General features: G+C 36.5%; 6 protein-coding genes across 6 annotated transcripts; 2 read left to right on the top strand and 4 right to left on the bottom strand. All coding sequences in view use genetic code 12, as the record gives it.

Annotated features, from left to right (window-relative positions):
* Positions 1 to 11: 11 nt before the first annotated feature.
* On the top strand, positions 12 to 836 carry KGF56_001262 (uncharacterized protein; the record flags this gene model as incomplete). Its single annotated transcript, XM_049322367.1, has 1 exon — positions 12 to 836. One exon carries the CDS (start codon positions 12 to 14, stop codon positions 834 to 836), a length of 825 nt encoding a protein of 274 aa, XP_049181788.1.
* Positions 837 to 1,360: 524 nt separating this feature from the next.
* On the top strand, positions 1,361 to 3,082 carry KGF56_001263 (uncharacterized protein; the record flags this gene model as incomplete). The annotated part of the gene is made up of 1 exon (XM_049322368.1): positions 1,361 to 3,082. The coding sequence occupies one exon, from the start codon at positions 1,361 to 1,363 to the stop codon at positions 3,080 to 3,082; it is 1,722 nt and encodes a 573-aa protein (XP_049181789.1).
* A 371-nt stretch (positions 3,083 to 3,453) lies between these two features.
* Positions 3,454 to 5,613, bottom strand: AGC1 (amino acid transporter; the record flags this gene model as incomplete). Its single annotated transcript, XM_049322369.1, has 1 exon — positions 3,454 to 5,613. The coding sequence occupies one exon, from the start codon at positions 5,611 to 5,613 to the stop codon at positions 3,454 to 3,456; it is 2,160 nt and encodes a 719-aa protein (XP_049181790.1).
* A 4,608-nt stretch (positions 5,614 to 10,221) lies between these two features.
* KEM1 (chromatin-binding exonuclease) lies at positions 10,222 to 15,218 on the bottom strand (the record flags this gene model as incomplete). The annotated part of the gene is made up of 2 exons (XM_049322370.1): positions 10,222 to 14,629; positions 15,184 to 15,218. 2 exons carry the CDS (start codon positions 15,216 to 15,218, stop codon positions 10,222 to 10,224), a joined length of 4,443 nt encoding a protein of 1,480 aa, XP_049181791.1.
* Positions 15,219 to 15,300: 82 nt separating this feature from the next.
* KGF56_001266 (uncharacterized protein) lies at positions 15,301 to 16,920 on the bottom strand (the record flags this gene model as incomplete). Its single annotated transcript, XM_049322371.1, has 1 exon — positions 15,301 to 16,920. The coding sequence occupies one exon, from the start codon at positions 16,918 to 16,920 to the stop codon at positions 15,301 to 15,303; it is 1,620 nt and encodes a 539-aa protein (XP_049181792.1).
* Positions 16,921 to 18,148: 1,228 nt separating this feature from the next.
* Positions 18,149 to 20,527, bottom strand: OFI1 (Ofi1p; the record flags this gene model as incomplete). The annotated part of the gene is made up of 1 exon (XM_049322372.1): positions 18,149 to 20,527. One exon carries the CDS (start codon positions 20,525 to 20,527, stop codon positions 18,149 to 18,151), a length of 2,379 nt encoding a protein of 792 aa, XP_049181793.1.
* Between the last annotated feature and the right edge of the window lie 3,894 nt (positions 20,528 to 24,421).

Genomic DNA, 24,421 nt, shown 5'->3' on the forward strand with positions numbered 1-24,421 from the left:
CAAGTATTAGTATGTCACGAGCGGATTATTTGGCCAGATACCTTCTGGTAGATGACACAAATGTTAGGAAGTCATCCGACAAGAAGAAGAAGAGGAAGAAGGAGAAGGAGAAGGGAAAAGAAAAGGAGAAAAGGGAGAAAGATGAGTTGGTGCAGGTACCCTCCAATTTAAGAATTGCAAGACCATTTTTTACAGAGACTTCTGCCTCATATAACGACGAACAACTAGATGTAGACGTACTAGAAGGAGATGATGATGACGAGTCGAAACCGGTCATTGTTGCCAATGTCAAAGAAAACAGAGGCTTCAAACGAATAGATAATGGTAACTTGGTTGACCGCACTGTGACTAGTCAAAATCCAGCGGAACAACAAAAGAGAGTAACGCAACAAACCATATATAGAGACTCATCGGGAAGAATGATAGATATTGATGAGGCGCAAAGGGATTTCGAGCGGAAGAAGGAAGAAGAGAAACGACGAAAGGAGATTGTTATAATTCGCACATCGAAGCAAGAACAAATCAAACAAGAATTGCATGATTTTAAACAAAAATTAGATGCAAATTTCGAAGATCCTATATCAGCGTTTCAAGAACTGAAACAAAAACAAGAAGAAGCAGCAGCAGTAGAGCTGGAAGATAAAAAGAGATCAGGATTTCGTTATAATAAAGGGATCAACCTACCCAATCGATTTGACATATCGGCTGGATATTTCTGGGATGGAGTTGATCGATCTAATGGATTTGAGAAGTTGATGCTTAGAAAGATTAACGAACAGAGTTATGAAAGAATGAGCCTGAAGGTTAATGAGGATTACGAATTAGATTTTGACTAGAGCCTTGTAAAATCGAGAGAGAAATCAGAGAAAAGCTACTTCATTGAGATATAGTGGGTGGTATAACAAGTTGTACTTTGCTACTACTTACATCGTCTGCTTGCATTTCAATACAAATATAAAAACCAATAAGCGGGATATCCAGGAGGCAACTACAGTTAAACTTTGTTTCCTTACATCTGCTTTTGCAACATCATCAAACTTGAGTTATAGCTACTTTTGGATTATAACTACTTTAGTATATTTCTGACATCTCTATACTATCAGTTTCCCGCTCTCCTCGTATATCTTTTTGAGTTGACAAAAAAGACAGCATACCCATTCGATTGCAAATAAAGGCACTGGCATAGTAATTTCTCTCTTTAATGAAAAGGAATAGCAAAGTGATTGGACTAACAAGTGGTTCATCGATAATTGTAACATTTGGTAGCTACCAGATTATCAAAAAAATCTAAAGCCATGGATATATTTTTGAAATGAGATTGTTTGACAAGGGTTTTAAATAGACTAAATATGTTTGAAGAATGTCACGTTTGAATATACCTGGACACTATTTTGATGAAGAGCGTGGCAGATATTTCAAAGTTGTCAACGGAGCAATACCGTCATCAAGTGAAGGGGAATTGAAGTACCACAATAATTCTATACAAGCGGAGAAAAGAATCAAACATTATGATAAGCGGGAGCGTGATGGGCTACAAGGAAGCTCATATAAGAACAAGAAACTGCGCAACGAAGAGCTAATCAAGAACCCAAATATCAAAAACCCTTTAAGAAAAGATCAGTCGCGACTACGGAAATTTCAATTTGACAATGTAAGTTTTCTAAACCTCAAAACGGGTACAATAGATTATAGTAACGATTATTACAAAGAAGATCAAACAGACCTTTTACGAGCAGGGTTTGCTCATAGAAAGTCCAAGATAATAATACCGCAATGCATTATTGCTGCGTATCATAGGGGCAGTTTTATCATCAATCGACTTTCACAGAGTACCGAGCTAGATTTCTCCCAAGCGATGAAAATGGCAGTGTTTGACTCATTACGTGAAACTTATCAGCAGCCGTCGCAAGTCTGCTATTATAGAGGCGACGATGGAATAGTCAAATTGGATTCCCGTTCAATGCATGACGTTTTCAAAATTGAATGTTATGGCACGAATTCGTTGATAATAGTAGGAGATTTGGACTACCAGTTGGACATTTTACAACTATACGAGTTTAGTCGTACTCATCAAATATGCATACCTAGGTACCATCGGTTTGACGAAATCAAAGGTGAGTTTGAAGATTTAACTGTTGATTTTATGAAGTTCTTAAAAAAAAATCTTAATAAGCATCCCCGTGGTAAAGATTTGGAAAGAGCATTTGGCTTTCACAATGTGGAATTCCCCAATTATTTAAAAATAGGCGTGGAGGAGGTAAACGAGAAATTGAATGATAAGCAAAACGACCCCGTTGGAGCTAACAGACACTTGCATTCTTTTTTGGATTATCATGACAGCGCTAGACCAGAGATGGTCTATATCAAGGATCCAGTGCCTTTGCTTGCTCGCGAATATCCGAAAATAGTAGCTGGTATTTCGAAATCTAAACATATATATCTATTATCATCCAAGGGGGATTTAATATGCTTTAAACATCAAGCAAATCTGATGCCCAACCAACAAAAATTGACAATGAATTTCAGTAATTTTAGTAATTTCAAGCTCATCGACACAAATATATCAGTACCAGAAAACATTACATTGCAAGTCTTGGAGCTGGCTAAATCCAGTGTGGTTTTCTTCAATACCAGAGTAAACATCTTTTCGGTAGTGGTGGAGACTGGACAAGTGTCCACATACAGCATGGGATTTGTGAGAAAGTTTTTCATCATTAATGAAAATAAATTACTTGTTGTTAGGAAGAATGACATAGTGTTTTTCAACACTGTTTCTAAAACCTATGAAAAAATAGCTGATTACAACAATTGCAATAACGGGTACCAACAATTTGAGGTAATACAGAATCATTTTATTTACAATGTGGGACAAAAGTTTACAGTTTATAATCTTAAGAGGGGATCTGGCGACAGAGATGCTACAACTAAGATCAATTTTTCCTTTTTGAAGTATGGTTTTTTCAAGGATTTCTATTTGATCAAAATCATCGATATGGGAACTGAAAATGGACGAATGCATCTTGGATTTCAGCATATGAACAAAGAGAAAGACCAAACACTATTTGAGGCTTATACTTTATAAAAAAGAAGGGCAAGAAAGGAAAAGGAAATGAGAAGGAAATGAAAAAGGAAACAGGAAAATCTTGTATTCTTTATAAATTTTTTTTCTATTTGGTTAAAAAAATATTTCCCTATACACATACACACAACCTATATATATATATATGCATGTGTGTTGTGTGTATAATTTAATAGAATTGGAAAGTTCTTGCGATCATCAAAGGTCGTTAAATGATTAATAAAAAAAAAATCCGGTTGTGGAAAACCCCGATTGTAGAAACACTTGCCTGATTGGAATTGAAATTAATTCTTCACTGCTTCTTTATGATGATGTATCCTTCTGGGACATATAGTACAAGCACATTTTCTTTTTTTTTATATATATGTATTCTTCTATTTTTTTTGAATGTAATTCAAGTATGAATTATAGTTAAAATTGCCAAACTTATAATCAATATCCAAGAGCAATTTGATTGCATCTTGTGATTTATAAGTGTAATCAGCAGGTAACTTGACCAACATATCATGTTGTGCTGAGTTGCTCATCTCTGATTTTTGTAAGTAAATCACTCTATCACCCTTTCCTTGCGAGTTGTAAACTTGATCGTTTGTCAAGTTATAAACACCTGGGTATCCACTGATAGCCTTGAAGTTTGACTCACGAGTATTTGGTGGGTGCAAGGGGAAAAGATTCTGCAACAATTCGTATGATGCCAATGTGAACCCAAATTGTGGTGATGATCTAAACACTCTGGCCAATGAGCCTTTGAAAAAAGCTGATAAACCTTCTGTCCTTAGGATTGACGCACCACAATCAATAATACCTCTGTACTTGATATCGTTCTTCTTTCCAGCCACTTGCAATCTGGTTTTTATGACATCTGCTGGCGTGGTGAAAAATGCTGATGGTGCACCGGCCAAAGCACCGGCTACCAACAATTGCCAAGACGATAATTTTTGTTTCTTTGTGTCATCATTTGGATCAAATCCAAACATGTATTTCTTCAAGTTGGCGTATGTTGGGAAATAAATAGCGGAAAATGGTACATCTCTCAAAAGGCAAGCGCTTGCTCCTTTGTATAATCCCTTGATACCCAATTGTCTTACGATTTGTGATGCAGTCAAGTGCTTGATTGGTATTTCTCCTGGTTTACTCAAATTCTTGGTGTTACCTTGCATTTGCAATCTAATTTTAACAATTTCCAAAGGATTTGTAAAGATGACTTGACAAGCTCCAGCTGACAGACCAGCAAGAATTTCCCAATTCATTGTAATTTGACCATTGTCTTGCGTACCTATTTTACGTACCAAATCATTGACAGTAAGCTTGATAGCTTTTTCAGGAGCAACTCCTACTAATTGAGCTCCCAAACCCGAGTATAAACCCTTGAAACCTTCTGCTCTAAGAATCTTTTTGAAACAATCTAATGAATTATTGTAGTGCGCCTTGTGCTTTTGTGCTTGCATTCTTGTTTTCACCAAGTCTATTGGGTAAACTGCTGTTGCACCAATACATCCAGCAATTGAACCAAGGAAAAACGAATATAAGGAATCATAAATTGGCCACAATGAAAAATTATCGCTCGATTCCTTTAATGAGTGAGTACTTTGCGGGTGATCGAAAATTGAAGGCAAAGAATTCAAGTTGTTGTTGAAGCTAGGATTCAAAAACGAAACCAATTGTCTCCGAGGAATGTTGTCTACACTCAGTTGGTTGATCAAGTAAAACAACAAATCCAACTCCAAAATAGAAACTGGTTTGAAATTAGCCGATTTCAATAATGGATCATTCAAGTGGTTATACAAATCCTTCTTATTGATAATGATATCTTTTTTGTCCTTTGTAGTTGGCGGTGTATTCACTATAACCTCATTTATCAAATCGACCTTGTTCAAAGTATCATAAATGAACAACAAATTGGAAAAAGAGTACTCATTTTTATTACCAAAAAACCCAGTGACATTGTGCAAGTTACTCTTTAACTTGTTTGAAAGTTTGTGGCTCAAAGTTGTAGACAACAAATTCACCAATTGTTCACCAGAAACTTGTTTTTTATGGTTTGAAGCTACTTCAAAATTACCAATCAACTTTGTCACTGGCAAATAACTAATCAAGGTCACGAAATCATTAAACTCAATTGAGCCAGAGGGCTCGAAAAATTTTGGGAAATAAACCCAATTCAACTTGATCAATTTTTGTTGATACTTGGGGTCAATTGAACTATTGATTTTGTTCAAAATGTCAACACATTGTGTATATGTTATCTTTGAATCAAGTTTATTGTCATTGGAGAGAAATTTGTATAGCAACTTGTACTCGCCGTCTGAAGAAGTTAAAGTGTCTATAAAATTGATCCAGTTAGATTCAGTAACAAATCCTTTTTTCTCAGTATCAGCGATTAAATACAAAAGTGAAAATGCATTTTTTGGTATATCGATTGGGAAGGGTGCAAGAATATCGATGAAATCAGGTAACGTCAAAATTTTTTCCTGATTGGCTCCAACAGTTGCAAACTGGTTAAATATCTCGGATGCTTTCGTTTCGCTCAACATCTTGGACTAGGACAAAAATAACAGCAGTGACAGTATTAACAGTGGTAATAACAGCTTTAACAGTGGATTTTCGCGCAAAATTAGTGAAAATCTAAATGTGAGTGGGCCAACAAAAAAAAAAAATTAAAAAAAAAAAGGAATACAGGTTAAAGTGAAAAAACAAATCTATCAATGGGATTAGCAGTGGTGGTTAGTAAAGTAATGATGAAACAAAAAATAACAAGTAGCAGTGGGGTATTATCTGTGATTAGCAGTAATGATGATATGTGTTTCTTAAAAAATTTGGAATAAGTGAAACAGGTATTGTCCAGCTGTAGGATGTTCTAGTTCTAAAATTTCATATATAGGAGGGTGTATATATAAAAATATGCCCTTTTCAAGGAAAAGAAAAGTTGGGATATGAAGGATGTTTTCTATTGAAAAGATGAAAATTTGGAACCTAAAAATAAGTTATTCGTTGAAAAGAAAAAATAAAAAAAAAAAAAAAAAAAAAACAGAGCGGTTAATGAACAAATTAAAATTAACACAATGAATGGAAGAGATTGAAAATGCGACATTTTATATTTGATGGAAAACTAATTCCAATGTGTACACAGATATTTCTACACTCTTGGATACTCAGTCAGAGATGAATACACATATGAGAAGCGGCAATCACAGTGGCAGAGTATGTAATAATGTACCGTTACTTTCTCCAAAAAAAAATTATTGGTAATGTTTTGTCGACTTTTCACGACATTTCATAGTTTAAAAAACCTTAGAGTGAGGGAAACGACATTTTGGTATTGGAAACCTAGGGCTACATATTCATTCCAATATCAATCTCCATTCATCATCATCAATGAGGAACAAGTCATATCAATAGAACATATATCCGTTGAAACAACACTTGATGATGATTAGATTTCTTTTAACTTTGCGACTTTTTCTTGTGATAATTCACCTTTTGTTCATTTGTACTTTTCAATTGTTAGCGAAATTTTTTATTTCTTTCTTTTTTAGCCGTTTCTCCAGTTTTTAACTTCAATGCGATGTGAGGTGAGGCAAGAGAGAAGGATATGTAGACCCAAAAAAGTACAAGAGTTTATTTAATAAGTAGGTTAAATTGTTTGAGACAAAAGCCTAATTTGTATGAACGCCGATAAAGGAGAATTCCCAATAACAAATGACGGTTATATTCAATAATAGAAACCTATTAACGGTTCTTTGTCTATTGTTGGTAATTCGGCAACAATTTTTACCAACGAGAATGATATTAGTTGCCGCGTTTCAGTTTGTGTGCCAACTGAAACTTGATAGATAATCTACTCGAACTCCTCTCTCAAATCGCATAAACTCATATTTTTACTCTGCACATTTTCTTTATGGCCGCGGATGGACGATTAACTGAAAGATTTTTTTTCTGCCGACATTAATTCATCTATCAAGCGCGGGTAAAAAAGAAAATGAAAAAATAAAAAAATAAAAAGAAATGAAAAAAATAATTCCCTTGATCCGAATTTGTGCGGGTCTGATGCCCCTCATTTTTGAAAAACGCACGGGTTTAATTGAAACAAAGCATCAAAGTCCTGAACCAACGACTTGGCCCAACGCGATGTATCCACTTCCGCGCTGTTTTTTTTTTCTTCCAATAACTAGGTAAATCCCGGTCATTTATCAAGACGGCTTCAAAAGCGTACCACATATCATATCTAATCGGTGTGATTTCAACGGACAAACTAATCCGATTCAAGTTTGATATTTTCAACAATGTCCTTCCCACACAAAAAAAAAAAAACATTACAGGGATTTTTTTGGTGTCGTAAGACTTGTCGCGTAACTTAATGTCAATTGCCAAAAGCCTAGAGTCTTGCCAACACTCTATTTATTTAGCCATACTTCTCTACACTATAAGTTAATACTTTACTTGTTTGCATTAGTACAGCTGCTGTACCCGAGTAACCCTGAGCCAAGTATGCAATTTGTTCTTTGATAGTGATTTGCAATCGCACAAAGTGTCTTCCTCTCTTCTAACGAGGTGTAAACGCTACCATATCAACAAGATCAAATATAAAGCGAAAACTGATAGCTACTTCATGACGATTTTGGCTTATATTTTGATAACAGTTATTCTTCAACAGTTGACAAAACCAAGGTGATTCCAATATTCTTAAAAATAAAAGAGTATTATTGCCAAAGAGGTAATCAATAACCAAAGTTTAAACAAGATGTGATTAATTTTTTTAGATCCCGATCGTTTTAGACATTGCTTTCACTTACAAGGCTTCTATCCCAAGCAAATGCTCATTTTTGTTGGTCCTTTCAAACTCTTAGCTGCAAGTTGTAATTTTGATAATAAAACAGCAAAACAAAAGTCATTCTACGAATATTTGACGCATGCGAATGTGCCAAATCTTACTTATAGTAAGTACCTTTCTTGACAAAAAAAACTGTAGTAAGAAATAAAAAAACTGTAGTAAGAAATGGAGCAACCTTTCTGTTTTCCTTTCTGATCTGGCCTTATCTATTTTGAGCTCTTGTCAATACGGCAATGAAAACATAGACATAGTCTGACAAACAATTGCAACACCATATGTATGAATTGATAGCGAAAAGTTTGTAGTAATAGGAACTGTTACCGAAAATGAGAAATACCCTAAGCTACTACAAGGACAAAATCAAGCACAGTGGGTGATAATATGAGATGGGAGTGAAATAAAAGATTACATACATTTCTTCTTCGTTTTTGAGATCTTTTGTGCAAAAAAATTAAATAAAGTTTTTTCAGGTTTCCATTTACAGTTATATTCTGAACAAATATGGACAAAGTTTTTCTTCCAACACCAAACTGGTATTGTAGTATCCTCATCAGTCAGAGATCGACACTATCGAGCAGAGCGAGATAGTGTAGCACGCTAGCTGCCACCGACACTATTGACACTAGTCAGTGCTACTCCACTAGTCAGTGCTGCTCGATAGTGTCGCATTCTTGAACAAACCATCCTTCTAATGCATTAAGCATATTTAATGTACATCTTCCAATGCGCATCTCTACTTAAACTTTGCGGTAATTAAAGGGAGTGGAAGATTACATCCTCCTCCACATCGTCATCACCATTCATTGACGAGTTATTGTAGCATTTCGTCTAAAGTAGGCAGTCTTGCTACATTGTTAGTCCACACACGGGTTTGTTTGCATAAATTGCAAAATTTTATTCAAATCAAATACCAACTCAAAAATGCAGTTGGACTTGTGCTTGTTTTTTTCTCATCATCCAAGACTCACTCGAGTTGAAACATATATAGAAAAGCCTCCTTCATCGGAAAAAGTTGCAAGTTGAAAATCACTAAAACTAGCTGCCACTGACACTATCGACAATAGTCAGTGCTGCTCTGATACACTCTTATTCCTGATATACAAAGCAATTAATTATCTCTTATTATTGCAGCTCTCGCTGTATCCACCAGCGCTGTTCCTCTTAAAGCACCTCAACCTCAACTTTCCGTACGGAAGGATGATCATGCCGAGATTACAGTTGAAGCGTAATTGGATCTTTTAGATATTTTACTGTTGCAAGCTGGTTTTAGGTTTATTTGACGGTGTCACCTCGTTGCCAACTTGTCTAATATTTCGAACCCGTTTGTAAGAGACTTGGACTACATATTCAATCCTTCTAAGAATAATAGAAGCAATCAATGACTTTTGTTGTCGGGCAAGATTTCCGTAAACGAATCAGGATTCGTCAGCTTGTTAAAAGAAACCGTTGGTCTTGAGTTGGAATTGACTTGAGACAAAAGTTGCAACTAACTTAATAGCCCAATCAGAACATGTTTTTACTACTAAAGCCGGTTTAGAATTCACACTACAAGCTGTACATTACTGTAAAGAGAAAACCCAGTTTGCATGCTCTCTCTATATAGACTCTGAGTCTCGCGTACTGATTGTTTCAGAAATTGTGCATTTTTTTTTCCTTTTTTTTTTTTTGCTTAATTTTTCAATTCTGACAAAAAGAACTTCAACACCTTTGATCACGCACAAATCAAACCCGTATCAATAAAGTATGGCAAGCGGTGCACCAGGTACGTCTAAAACCCTGTTAACAAACATGTAAAGAGGAATAAAAAGGAATACTTACAATTATTGCAAAAGGTGGAAATTTCAGAACTTGGACTCCAACACCTCCAGAGAGAGGTTCATTCCCCTTAGATCACGATGGGGAATGCAAACAACAAATGCTCAAATACTTGAAATGTATGAAGTTTACCGAGAACAAAAACGCACCAAATTGTCGAATACTAGCTAAGGAATATCTTAAATGTAGGATGGATCATGAACTAATGGATCCTAGTGAATGGGATTCACTTGGCTTGACGAACCTACCTGGTGACAAAAGTGAACGCCCATCATCGAAGGAGAGGCAGAAAGAGCAAAACCCAGAGGGCAAATAATAATAAAAAAAAGTGTGATTGCAAAAACCTCAACCTCATTGTACATAATTCACGTATTTACACATTTTTTATTACCTCTTTAAAAATTATGAAATTATACATTGGAAGAAACAAAAACTGATTTCTTCTAGCCGCCTCTTTCAAAATTGATTCTCTTTTTTTGTTCTTTCTTGTTTTTGTTTACTTCTCCGATTTGTCCTTCGCGTGGCCCGCCTCGTTCTTTACTTTCTCCTCCGCAATCTTTGCGTCGTAGAGAAACCTATCTATAGCATTACCAAACTTTTGTGAATCGTTAGTGTGAACCTGTGTTGACTGTAATTCGGAAGGTATATAGGTAGGCTGCTGCTGCTGCTGCTGCTGATATTGGTAAGCGTACTGTTGAGACTGTGGCACACCAGGGTACTGTTGAGAGTACCCAAAGTTTACTTGCCCCGGGTAAGGAATTGGCTGTCCATACTGAGGCCCGTTTGTATTCCCATTCCCATTTGTTGGTATTGCACCTTGACTCATTACATTCGAGAAGATTTGTCCATAAATTTGCTTTATTGCATGTGGATCAGTCTTAAGTCGCTCATCTTTACCTTTTCCCTCAGATGCAACGTTATCATCAGTATTTGTTTCCTTTTCTTTCTCGTCTTTTGGCTCCTTATTCTTTCTCTTCAAAAGAGTTAATAATTCATTAGATTGAGTTGAGGTAGACCCTGGTTTTGCAACGTCTTTTTGAACAGGCTTTTCTTTGGATCTCACATATTGATGTTTAGCATCCAACACTTTAGCATTCGCATCTGGTCGAGGGCGTCGATCTCTGCTAACGTATGAAGCGTTGACTCTTCCCTGTTTGTTCGCATTTATATCATGTGTTTTTCTCTCTTTAGAAGCACGCGAGTGGGAAATAAACTGTTTATTTGTCAAATTCAACACCAACGAGGAGTCAATGAGTAATCCTCTTTTGCTTTGAAGCTTTCCGTTCATAGTATTTCCACCCAACTGAGGTACATCAAAAATAACCGCCAAAGAAGTCTTGGAACCCACAGTGAATATGGACACAACGGTTCCTTTGGACAAGATTGGGACTTTACCATGATCTTGTACATAAACAACCCGATCTCCCAAGTCGAATTTTTGTTCACTCAATAATTGATACGACTCGCTCGCGTTCAATATTGCATGTCGTGGTACACCCCTGATGTCCTTGTTGATGGATGGAATTTGTCTCAAAATATAATTGTCCATATATTTTTCAATTGCAGCAAAACTAAACTTTGTGAAGGACTGACTTTCCAACGAAACGGGGATCAAATCTTTCTTCACCTCCTTCAACCATGACTGAACCCGTTTGATTTCCTCCAAGCTCAGAATCTGATTTACTTGAGGTATTTCGGAACCACTCATTTTTGTCAAGTTGTTGAATAAGGTCGGAAATTTAGTCTTGTAAGTATTTATCAAATTTATAGCCAATGGAGAAAATTCCCAAAACTTATCATTGTACAGCTTCTTTGTATAGCCCAAGACTTTTTGTCTCTTACTTTCAAATTTCAAATCCAAACCAATGTTTATCTTTTTGCCTTCATGTGTAACCATAAATTGACTCGTGATTTTCGATAACAAAAGAGAATTGATCCTAAGAGTCTTGCTAACTTCAAAAGAAGGACTATACTTGATTTCACGTGACTCAATAATCAGTCTAACTTCTCCAATGTTTGGCTCTGCTGTTGATTGGATCTTGAAAATTTTGATGCTCAAAGTGGATCCGCTATATCCTACAACTGTTGCAGGAGCACCATAAGCCATATCACCTAAGAAAATTACTTGGGAATGTAACGGGAACTCTTGATCGATCGGTAATGGTGGTCTAGTAGCATATCTTGGATCCTTGTGCAACACTTCTCTAACAATCAACTGTAAAGGATAAACCTCAATTTCTTTTGAAAAAGTTTTCACGTATGCACCTCTTGCGTTTCTGATTAGTCCATTGACAGATTGCACGTATACTAAAACGTCAACTGTTCCCAACCTAACAGCCTTGGTTTTATCCCAAGCATAGCTGGTGTTGTTGCACTCTGCTTTATAAGCTTTCTGCTCATTAGCTTGAAGTTCACGAGTAACCACATGCCGCCTTCCAGTTGAAGATTTCTCTGATTCAAAGACGTGTATGCCATCAACAACCTTTAAAACTCTACATTCTCTCAAAAACGGCCAATTGCTGTAAACTAATTTCCCAACAAAGCTTTGAGCAAATTGCATCACCGATAAGTCAGACCACACATTTTCAATGTTCAAGATCACGGATTCGGATTTAGAGGAAAAGTTGAAAATCTTCACTTCATTTTGTGCCAACTCAAAAGTAAATGGAACGGTTTGTAAAGAAGGGAAACCTGCCAGCAACTCTGTGCCCGAACGTGCTCCGTCGATTTGGCCAATTCTATGCTTCTTAACTTCTGGCAACACAAACTTTTCCTCATAGCATTTATCGTGCTCAATATCCTGGAAAAAGCCTGGTAATGGCGAGGAGAAAACCTTGTCAATTTGTGCGTTATGCATAAACTTAATAGCATGGCCATACGAATTTCTTTTCGCTTCTTCTGGTGAAAGCTTATCTTCCAACGGTTTTAATGTTTCTACTAACTTTTTTTCATCAACAAAATCTAACAACACAACAGCTTCCCATGTAGCTGTTTTACCATTCATATCCACATCTACTTCATGAGGATAGAATTGAATAATTGGTGATTTTTCATCAGTCATTAACGGTCTGTAAATTGGCGGCATCAATTTTTTTGATCTAGCTGGAAGAACAGCCATTAGTTGTTCAAATGGTTTAAAAGGCTGCGATTGCTCAAACTTTATATCCTCGCCCTTTTCAATTAGCGCTTCCAAGCCAATTGATATATCGGAAATACGAGGCGAGTAATGGTATCTATAATAAAAACTCCAAGATGGACATCCGCGATAGTAATAATACAATACCCATTGCAAACCTTCGACATAATGTGCAGTCAATTCAGTTAATTTCTCTTCATCATCAATTGAAAAATGCAACTTATCTTTATAGTAATTGTTTTTCCATTCTCTAAATCTCTTTTTGTACAATTCTTTAGTATCATTCATGATTTCTTCACTCTCCACCAAATTTGCCGATTGATAATGCTTGATAGTTGCTCTAAGTTCCTTAATACGCTCTTCAAAGTCATCCTGTGACTCAAATGACGGTAAACCGTCAACATCTAATTTGGCAAGATACGTATCTTCTGATTTAGAGTGAATTATCAAGAACCCTGCTTGTAATGCAAACTGTTTCAAAAACTCCATATTGCTCTCTACTTCTTCCTTCTTCAAAGGCAACGATGGTAGTTTCTCTTCGTTGGCCAATTCAATAAGTGTAGATACTGGTTGACTAGAAACTTCCATAAGCCACGGTTTGATGAATCCAACCAACTTCTTTTGATCTTTCAAAATCAAGAGCTTACCAATCCTTTTCCGCTTCTTTTCTCCAGTGATTGATACATTTTCCAACTTCTTGTTGAACCATTCAATGTCAACTTCTTTTTCCTCAAAGTTTTCAAATTCGAAATCCGACAAATGGTGGATCCACGCGTTTAATCTTCTTAAATTTATTTTACCATCCTCATTTATATAACCATCAATTTGAAGTAATGTTTGTTTGAAGGTGGAAACCAATAACGGGAAAGCACCTTTATTTATATGCAAATCAGGTAAATGAGGCAAAAAATCATTTCCAATAACATACATAATGAGAATGAAATCGTCCAATATTCGATCAAAATTATATTCAAATTTCATCTCTTCCTCAATTTCTTGAAACTCCAATGCCAAGTACTCCCTTAATATAGACAAGTGCAAAAGAAAAAATTTCTGATCGGTTACATCCTTTTGTAACGAAGAACTTTGGCCCTTACGTGGACCAAATGTAACTTCTTCTCTTAATAATGCAAAATGCGTGTCATGACTAACCAAACCCAACATTATCAAATCAGCATCTAACCCATATATGCAATGTCTCAAGTTCGGATTGTATCCGTCTTGTGCACGTTGCGCTCTAATGTATTCCATAATCTTGTGTTCACCTTCCCCTGGAACTTCGTGACCACTCAAAATGATCTCGACATTTGCCCACTGAGAATCCTCGGTGATTTTCTTATGTATAAAATATTTCAAATTATTAGTTAATTTAGCCATAAACTCAGTTCCCGGTGTGATTGAATTAGAATCAAACGGGTCATCTTTAGGAATCTCTTCTCCATTTTCAATAGCCTTTTTCAAATTTATCTCGGCCTCGTATGCAGTTCGAAACCTTCTAGCTCTTTGCTGGTTCATCTTGGCTCTTGGAGCAACCCCATCTATAGCCATATAAAACGTCTGTTTTGGTTTTATTATTGTGAAAAGATGCTCAATATAGTTGAAAATGGCCGCGTACATCTGATCGTCAGACAATCTGTTAATAGTGTCGTCATTCGAATGAGTGCACGTATGCAAAATGGAGTTCATATCAAGATATAGATTATCAAACTCAGGGATCTGGTTCTGGTCAATTAGCTGCGATATCAACGGCCATCTTTCCGATATGAATCTGAAAAATTTTGGAATACCTAATAAATGTTAGTAGAAAGCAAGGGGGGGAAAAAAGAGGAAAAAAGCTAGAGAACGCGGGCTCAAACTGGGCCAGCATGAATGGGAAACAAACATACCCATATCTTATTATCTTGAAATCCTTCAATAGTACTATCCTCTAAAACAAAGTGATGCTTTACTATTACTATTCATTTACTTGGAATATCGTTGAACTTATTGTCTTTTTTTTTTCGTTTTCCGCAATCCAAATTGCGCGCCGCACACGACTTTGTCAAGAGCAGTCTAGCATTACAGCTTGGCTTGAGATTCCACGAGGGATTGGTTAAAGAGTTGGCAGTTAAGGAGCAGTTTATCTGGAGAGTTGGCAATTAAGAAGCAGTTTATCTGGAGAGTTGGCAGTTAAGGAGCAGTTTATATCTGCGATTAAACAGACACTTTGTGTCAAAAGTTGACTCAAAAGAAATAAAAAGCACTCATTTATAATAGCCTAGAACAAGAAACGAAATTTAATATAGATGAATTGCGTAGAAATACTCTCAAGATGGGACACACCTCATCCCGCAAAAGCTTTTAGACCTCTTACGCATTAATTGTTGTTGTTGTTGTTGCTGCTGCTGTTGTTGTTATTGTTGGGGGGTGGGGGTAGAACAACAATGTGCAAGAAATTGTCTAAATTCGATGGACATCTTGTATAACATATATCGACTGAGATTGCAATTCGGATTTTACCTTTGATAAACTCTCATGAAATAGTGTAGATACTGATCTAGCTGTTCTAATGATTCTGTTTCCCGAGATTGTTTTTTTCTGGAATAATCCCGGGAATGTGCATTTTTTTAACAACATAGATGATCTATCCATTATTTCGTTAGCTCCAACTGCACTCTTGCAGAGAAATTGTTTGGAAAGTTGAAAGCCTTGTTTAAGAGATTTTGCAACTTTTTCCTGGAAAACCTCTCCTTCAGAAAGCACTCTTTTAAGAGTGGCCTTGCCAGATTTGTATACCCCCTTGCCTATTATCAGAAAATGTTTTACTGATTCGTGTGCATCTAGTCTAGAGAAAACATTGCGTTTGAGATTGTGCATTATGATGTTGACTTTTGCATTGGTGAAAAACAAGGCATTTTTCAATTCGATAGCAACTGAATCTATCAATTCAGCACTGTCAAACTTATGAAATAAAGACACAAACGACTTCTGCACCTGGCTTCCATATTCCTTAAACTTATTGACTTTTACTTTTTCATGTCCAAACAAAAGAAAACTTCTTCTTTTGTTAGTTGTTATCTTTTCTTCGTATATCATGCTATTCCAGAAATTGTTTAATTTGTCATACGTGGTAAGGGTCTTTGGCGGTGGAGGAGGTGATAAATGAAATGGTAACGATAATTGTAAATTTGAATAAGATAGGTATACAATGGGTATTATTATACCAAAAAACGCTGCTATTAGGTAGTAGATTATGTATTCTGAGTGTGTATCCATAAACTCCAGTATTTTCTTAAAGCAACAACGGTTTACCTTTTCTACTTTTGCTTTCTTTGGCCTTTTGGATTTCCTATTTGGCGAGATAGCAGCAGTAGCGACTAGTTCAGGCTGTGGCAGATTTAGAGTTTGATTTTTGTTTTCCTTGCTCAACTCAATTGTATTATCCAAATCTGATTCCTCCCTCTCCTCCTCCTCCTCCTCCTCCTCCTCCTCCTCCTCCTCGTCGTCGTCGTCGTCCTTCTCCTCTTCATTCAACGCATTCTGGTCATTAATATACTTATTCAATTGGTCAAGTTTGGCTTTTGCATAATTAGAGTAAATATCACTTGACTTTTGTTTAATTGACTCGTTAAACAGATTCAAATTCTCAAAAAACCTAATCTTTGTTCCAATACTGATTGATCTGCTCATTTCATCACTTATAACAGAACCGGGACCTGAGCCAAGGTCTGAACTTGGACCAGAAAGCACAGGTGAGCGAGAATCACTGTGCGAATCATAGCTTAGGAATTGGCCTTCCCCCTGTCTGTTCTCAATATAACTTTCAGTGTATAACTTGGGTACCTTGAGAACGGATCTACCAGCGTCATCACCACCGCCACTAACCACATTCTGGGTATTTTCGTCATTTTTGTTGATAACAAAATATTGGCCGCTAGAGCTCGTTGTTGATCTCTCGTCATCAAAATCCGAAGAGGACGAAATAACTGACCAATCTTCATCGACTGGATTACCACCTCCAGAGCCAGCAACAGCACTCTTTTTGGACGAATTTTCCGCTTGTATACTTGCCTCCAGCATTACTCAACTAATTGCCAAAAAGCGCTTTAAACCAAGTGTGTCACTCCTTTCCTTTTTCCAAAAAAAAAAACAAAAAAAAAAAGGAGAGCTTAAGGGGGGATTGGAAACGATAAGATAAGATAAGATTTGTTCTGTAAAACCGGGGGAGCGGTGTGTGTGTGTGTGTGTTTGGGTTGTTTTTTTGCGATTTCTGCGATAAGTAGTTTAACCAGTATCAATATCGACAAATCAGAAAGCCAAATTAAGGAGAAAACTTGTACTGTAGTGTGGGTGATTCCTTGTCTAATTTAAGGGATATATATAAAAAAAAAAGATCAGGAGTATAAGGAACAAAAAAAAATACTACAATGGTAAAAGCGCGGTTAATCAAGGTCAATGAGAAAAGAGAGCAACTTGTTGCAAAGGGCTGTTAGGTGGTAATCAGTGTTGCTCCACTACCGAGCAGAGCGAACCTACTGACCTAATTGAACCGTGTATATCTACAAAACACACTACAATTTTAAGTTGGCGAGTCGAATTTAGCTTTATAATTGACCCATCTCTTATTACTTGTCTTTATCTTTAGGACGTATAAGTAAGAAAACAAATCAAGATAAGATAACAAAATGCATATTAGGAAGTTTTTTTTTTTTTTCCTGATTCGATTACACGAACTATCTATTTATTGTGCCATTAAGATAAGATGATAATTGAGAAAAACGGTTCAAGAGTGAAGAGAAAGGGAAGTGCAAATGACTAGCCACCATTTACGTGAACTACAAACCCCTGATATTTTATTGAAAGTTACTAGAAACCCCTGGTTTTTTGGAAGTTACTAGAAACCCCTAATATTTTTTGAAAGTTACTAGAAACCCCTAATATTATTTTGAAAGTTACTAGAAACCCCTGGTTTTTTGGAAGTTAATACGAACCCCTAGTTTTTTGAAGTTTTGCCCAGTTTTTATATATACTAAGTGGTTTTACACTTTATTAACTTATTAATTAATTGAAAGAGAAAAAATAGAAAAGTGAGTTATCGTCACATTTTGAGGATTAGCTCTTTGTTACCTATACTTACTCCACATAAATCCACACCTCATTACTCGCATAATAGTTGGCTTTGAAATAAAATAAAAAAAAATTAAAATTGCTTCTAATAAACATTAATATCACCGAGTTCTCTGGGAAGAAGAAAAAGAAAAAAAAAAGCCCTCTTTATAACCTCGTTGTTGCCTCGTTTCTAAAGTCCCTATTTCGGCAGGCTTTTCTCTAAATTATTCTCCAAATTAGCAATTTTAGTATATAGATGATTCAAATTATCCTGTAATGAATTGGTATACTCGACTAGCGTTTGATATTGTGATAGTGGGATATATGTTTCTTTTTGTTGTAAATCTTCCTTTGTGCTTACGCCTCGAATACCGACATCGGACCTTACTGCCATATTTCGATTTAGTTGCGCCACACGACCATCTTGATGAGGTGGTTTTTGTTGTTGTTCATTATTTGGCCCTGTAATCGATGATGAGGGGCGTCGAGTATACCCACCATCTGGCTGCCCTGGCAAGTTTTTGTTCTCTGGCTGTCCTGGCAAGTTATTGTTCTCTGGCTGTCCTGGCAAGTTATTGTTCTCTCGCTGTTGCATTGAAATATCTCGGTCATTCAGTTTGAATGTATTCCTCATGATATGTCGAATATCCTGTTGATATGAAGGAGGCGGAGGCGGGGCATTCGATGACTGAACTTCTCTTAATCCTTGCGCATTTGGTGTAAAATACGGTGGTGGTAATAATAATGCTTGAACCGAGTTTCGAGTTTCAGAGTTATTGGTATAGTGTAGATTATTATGTAGCTGGTGTTGGTGCTGATAACGATGATGATGTTGATGTGGAGGAATAATAGGATGTGACGAGTTTTCTTTATTGTTTGAGCTGGTTATCAAAGGAAGTGACAGTAAACCAGAAGTTTGTTGTCCTGATGCTTGTTGTTGTTGTTGTTGTTGTTGTTGTTGTTGTTGTTGTTGTTGTTGCTGTTGCTGCTGTTGCTGTTGCTGTTGCTGTTGCTGTTGCTGTTGCTGTTGCTGTTGCTGTTGTTGTTGTTGCTGCTGCTGTTGTTGTTGTTGTTGCTGCTGCTGCTGTTGTTGTTGTTGTGGGGGCATTGGTGGCGGCGGCGCTGGTGGGGGTCTAGTTGGAAAATTTATTGGTTGCGATGGATATGGCACTTGTCCTTGGTACTGATCAGTACGACCTGAATGTTTACTATGTCGTAGCTGAATTGAAGAATTATTCAATATCGATAGTGCAAGTGGTGGAAATGGTGGAGGATGTAGCTGCTGTTGCGGTGGTGGTGGTGGAGACTGATGAGACTGATGAGACTGTTGAGATTGCTGTGGCTGCTGTGACTGCTGCTGTGACTGCCGCTGGGACTGAGACGAGGTCTGCAAAGAGTTTTGTATATTATTGGGAGAAAACAGATGGAATGGTAGGGGAAGAATCTGATGCTGGGAGATTTCTGAGGTATTATTGATTGAGGGAAGTTTATGTGGAAATGAGTTTCTTCGAACTGGTAAAGTATCAGTAGTAGTATTAGTAGTAGTAGTGATGGTGGTGGTTGGCGGATTGCTATTATGTCGCTGATTTCCAAATTTTTTAGATTCTAATTGCAAATTCGATGTCGAGATACCAAGTTTTTTTAGTGTTGGTATGCTAGCTAGGTTTGCCAGTGAGTTCGCCGAGTGTCCAGTGGAAGCGGAGCTATTACCACTTGAGCTGAATTCGTCATTATTAGAAGATAACGAGCTACCACTTAAATCTTCTCCTGCTTGTTGATTCACAGTTAAAGCTGGCCTTTGTAAAATAGAGGAGTCGTCAGTAAAGTTAGTCGTGTTGGCAGCGGCGGAGGTGACGACGGCGCCTGTACATGCATTAGCAGAATTTTGATGTCTTGTTAACGCATCTGGTCTCGCAAATCTTCTTGAGCATTTGTCACACGAAAATGGCTTTTCTCCAGTATGTAGTTTCTCGTGCCTTTTCAAGTCATGAATTCTTCTGAATTTCAAATTACAAGCAGTGCAAATGTGTGGTTTCAGGGAGGAGTGAATTAGTTCGTGACTTACCATATTGTGTTTTCTTGTAAATCCCTGATTGCAAGTTTTGCAGAAATATCGTTTCGGTAGCCGCAGTTTGACAATAACAGCTTTATCTATATCATTGACTTGTTCTTCCATGTCAACTTCTTGCTTCTGTGCTTGTAGGTAATATGGCTGAATACTGTTGCTTTCTCGTTGTTTTTCATTGTTTGAATGGTGATGTGTATGATAAGAGGAGGATTTTCTCTGTAGTTGTCGCGGCAGTGGCGAATGATTCTCCAGCGCGGAATTATGTAAAGTTGATGTCGAATTCGAGATATGCGGCGAGTTCAGACTCAAAGTTGGACTTTTTTTCAGCGGGGTTATTGATGGAAGTTGTACACTTTTTGTTTCATTATTTGAAAGCTGTTGGATCTCGAAATCGCTACCGACTTTTTTACTATCGTCATCGATTCCACGGTTTACACTCTTTTGGCTATTTTCACTATTACCACTGCTCTCTATCCTGTCGCTATTGCCATCCGTGTGATCCCTCCTCATTCATGAAGAAGAATCCACCTTACTAGTTTTTTTTTTCTTGAATACTTGAATCTTAATTGTTTTTTTTTTTAGTGAAGACTTTAAAGTTTTGAAAGAAAATTAATAAGTAAAAATGATACTCTACAAACAAGAGACTCCTATTCAGTGGAAATTTCTTGAATTAGTAAAATGCAGACAAGAACTACTGCTGAGAGTCACTACTGTACTTAATAAAAGTTTAACCGTTTTTCAATGTTGGAATAAGTTCTCGAGAATATTGTGTTTTTAGCATCCTTAATGTCAAGTTAACAGATATGTAGAAAGTCCTATTAGTAAAATAAAAGTGGACAATTAAATTATTAAGGAAAAAAAAAATGGGGGCGGGGGGGTGAGGAGAAATTTAGGGGTAGGGGAGGGGATGTACAGATGAGTTTTGCAACCATAATACCAGCCGTGCAGCACACACGGGGTTGTTTCCAAAGCACCCACCGGGTCCAGCATATTCCGATTTGCATTTCAAACCAGGACTATCATCTTGTTTCCCACATTTGTCTTTTTTTCTTTTCCCTTTTTTTTTTTGAGGGGTTAGAATCATCAGAGGTCAAACACTCTATTTTTTTTTTTTCTCTGCTTTATTCTTCATACATGTTTTCAGATGCAACCTCACTACTTTTACCCTTCTTGCCTTTTTCTGTTAAATGGGTGAACTCAAATTTCATTCTGTTGTCTCTTGTTTCTTTGCAGTTCTATTTTGTGGTACTATGGTGCTTATTATTCTTTTTTAGTATTAGTTACATTTTGTTTTGTTTCATTGATTAAGGTTTCAAAAGTTTCCACTCCCTGTCAATTTTGTCAAATCACAAAAGTTTACTTGAAAAACGTATCATGATCTTTATCAGTTATGATACGACATCCAGCATATATCTTTTTTTTTATAGGGTACAAAACACTCAACCCCCAATTTATCTTTACAAAACACTCAACCCCCAATTTATCTTTTTTTTTTGTTTTTTCGTAGGTGTCCCAGATCTCAAAGGTCCAAATTTTGCAGCTAAACTTTGCCTTAGAAAAACTGTGCAGTCGATCTTTGCAATGGAGTATTGGTTAACCACTCTCAAAAATATAAAACTAACGATTTCTATTTTTATAAGTTCTTTAAAAATAAAAACAAAATTAGAATCAAGATATTCTGTCGATTCTTGATTAGATTTTTTTTGATATTATCTTTTTTTTTTTTTTTTTTTTTTTTTTTTTTTTTTTTTTTTTTTTTTTTTTTTTNAGTTTTTTTCTATTTATTTTTTTTTTTTTTTTTTTTTTTTTTTGGTTGGTTCACTTTATTAAGTGATAACAGCAAACACAGATAAAGCACATCATCCCCCTATTCGAAGTTCACAGAATTTAAGGATTCTCGAGGTTGAACATACGGGTCTATTACGATACGATTCTAAGAAAAATGGTTGGGAAAAAAAAAATTTAGGTTAGAGGCGGACCAAATATTTTATTTTTCGATTGCGCTATCTAAATTGACTAATCTTGTCATGTGGTTAGTAGCAAATTGGCCTATAACTATTTCTCAAAACCTATGGGCGACCTTTATCCGTAGGTTGTTAAACATTAGCCAGAGGATCAAACCCGTGTGTGGTAGAGAAAGAAAAAAAAACGGACCTAATAAAGTTGATAAAGTCTGATTCCAGCACCCAAGTCATAAAAAGGTCAACTCGTCGAATTCAGCCATTTTTGGATAACAGTTGCCACTTGCGTTCAAATAAAGTAAGTTTCATTGTACTGAAAATTAAACGTAAACTTTAATTTCAAAACACATGGGAAAAAGACGATAAACAATCAATACAAATTAAGTTTTCTTCATGCTTTAGTGGCAAGATTTGAGAAAAGTGGAGAAGCAACTCTTCATACAATGGAAATGTATTTTAGACAGTAAACTCTATAGCAAGAGTCGTGGCTGTGTTTTTGTTAAATAGTTGAAAAGATAACAAGTTTTGCAATCCTCACCAATTTACATTTTGGAACTTGCTCGTATTTGAAATCTCGGCGATTGTGTAAATACAATTTGAGAATTAAAAACAACAACAGATGTTTATCTAAAAAATAATTGATGATCTGCAAAAAGAGAGAAAAGACATAGTTGGTGTTTGTGATTATTACCTCGACACTATCGAGCAGAGAGATGACAGCTAATGTACTCCACTATCTAGCAGAGCTAATGTGCTATACTATCGAGCAGAGCGAGATAGTGTCGATGACAGCTAATGTACTCCACTATCGAGCAGAGCGAGATAGTGTCGATGACAGCTAATGTACTCTACTATCTAGCAGAGCTAATGTGCTCCACTATCGAGCAGAGCTAATGTGCTCCACTATCTAGCAGAGCAATATAGCGCGCCGCTCAACAGTGTCGCTGCTCGATAGAGTCGGTGTAGTCGGTGCTGCTCCACTATCTCGCTTCGCTCGATAGTGTTGATAGTGTTGATAGTGTCAGCTAGTGCTGTTCCACTATTTCGCTCTGCTCGATAGTCTTTAGGACTTGTAGTTATAACGCAAAGAGTTTAGAAATATATTTGGAAGATGAAGCCCCAAGCAAATCTTGAGAAAAAGATTTTAAAAGTATATAAATAGAAAATGCACATCTATCGGTGAGATGACCTAGGGGCGTTAGATTAGTCTATAATTGCTTTTTTCCCATCATATCTACTGGTTTAGAACTGTTCTTTTCTATTAATCTATCTATCCGTTTGTAGTAGTCTATCCATTTATACTTGTCCATCCATTTGTAGTGTCGTAACTTGTCGATGTTCTCCACTATCTCGCTTCGCTCGATAGTTATTAAAAAGTGAAAAATAAAAGGAGAAAAATACATAGTGGAGTTAGAAAGGTGGAGAAGAGGTGAAGGAGAAAGTCCTTCATATAGCCGCTGATTAGCTACATATTGGGGAAAGCTCAGAAAACCTTACAAAGATTGGTTTTCTGTGTCCTTGTGCCCTATTGTGTATATAGTAGTCAACTGCATGTTTGTGGTTGCTGAACAACCCTTTTCATAACAAAAAAATGTCGTCAACAAAAGGATCTAAACATACAAATATAACGCATTGAAGTGATACAAATATAACACATTGAAGTGATACAAAATAATGAATTGAAGTGATACAAAAAGTATTATACAGTTTTCTAAACGAGGGGGAAGGATATTGTGGGCAATGAAGAAAAAAAAAAACTCCATTAAATAATCATTCTTCTTTTTCCATCTTTCTCTTTCCCTTTCCCTTTCTCCTTCATGCAAGTTTCAATAAATCCTTCACCTTATAAATACCACTTTTCTTAGACAAAGGTTCGTCTTGGCCCAATATTTTTTCTAATTTTGGTATATTGAAACATAATTATTGTATTGGGTTTTCTATAGAAAAATTATATGGTGCATAGTCAAATGACTCTTGAAATCTTTTTTTCGCCTGCTAAAAAGTAGACCCTTAATTATTGGTGTATTGGTTTCATTGCTTTATTGTATGATCTTTTTCTACAGGAATAACAGCAGCGCATACGTCTACTCAACCATTCCCCCCCCCTTGTGCAGTCTGTACGCCTATCGTCTATTATTCTACCTGCTCACTCTATAGCATCGCCTCACAGCATCTCTCCACCTCGTGCTCAATCTTTTTTCCCCCCCTTCTTCTTTCAATTCTTCCTTATCAAAGAGGAATTGAATGATCTGTCTCCCAATTGCTAAACTAAACCCCCGTGTTCATACATCACACACATACACTACTGAGCAATTAAGTTTGCGTTTTTACTTTATCAACCCCCCCCAAAAGGAGTAAATTTTATAAATTCAAGTAGCCTTATTACCACACACTTGCAACGGGACCAAAATTTTTTCCATCACTGGTAACATAGAAAGTTACT

Source organism: Candida oxycetoniae (genome assembly GCF_023343755.2).
Source record: "Candida oxycetoniae strain CBS 10844 chromosome Unknown scaffold3, whole genome shotgun sequence".
In the NCBI taxonomy this organism is placed as follows: Eukaryota; Fungi; Ascomycota; class Pichiomycetes; order Serinales; family Debaryomycetaceae; genus Lodderomyces; species Lodderomyces oxycetoniae.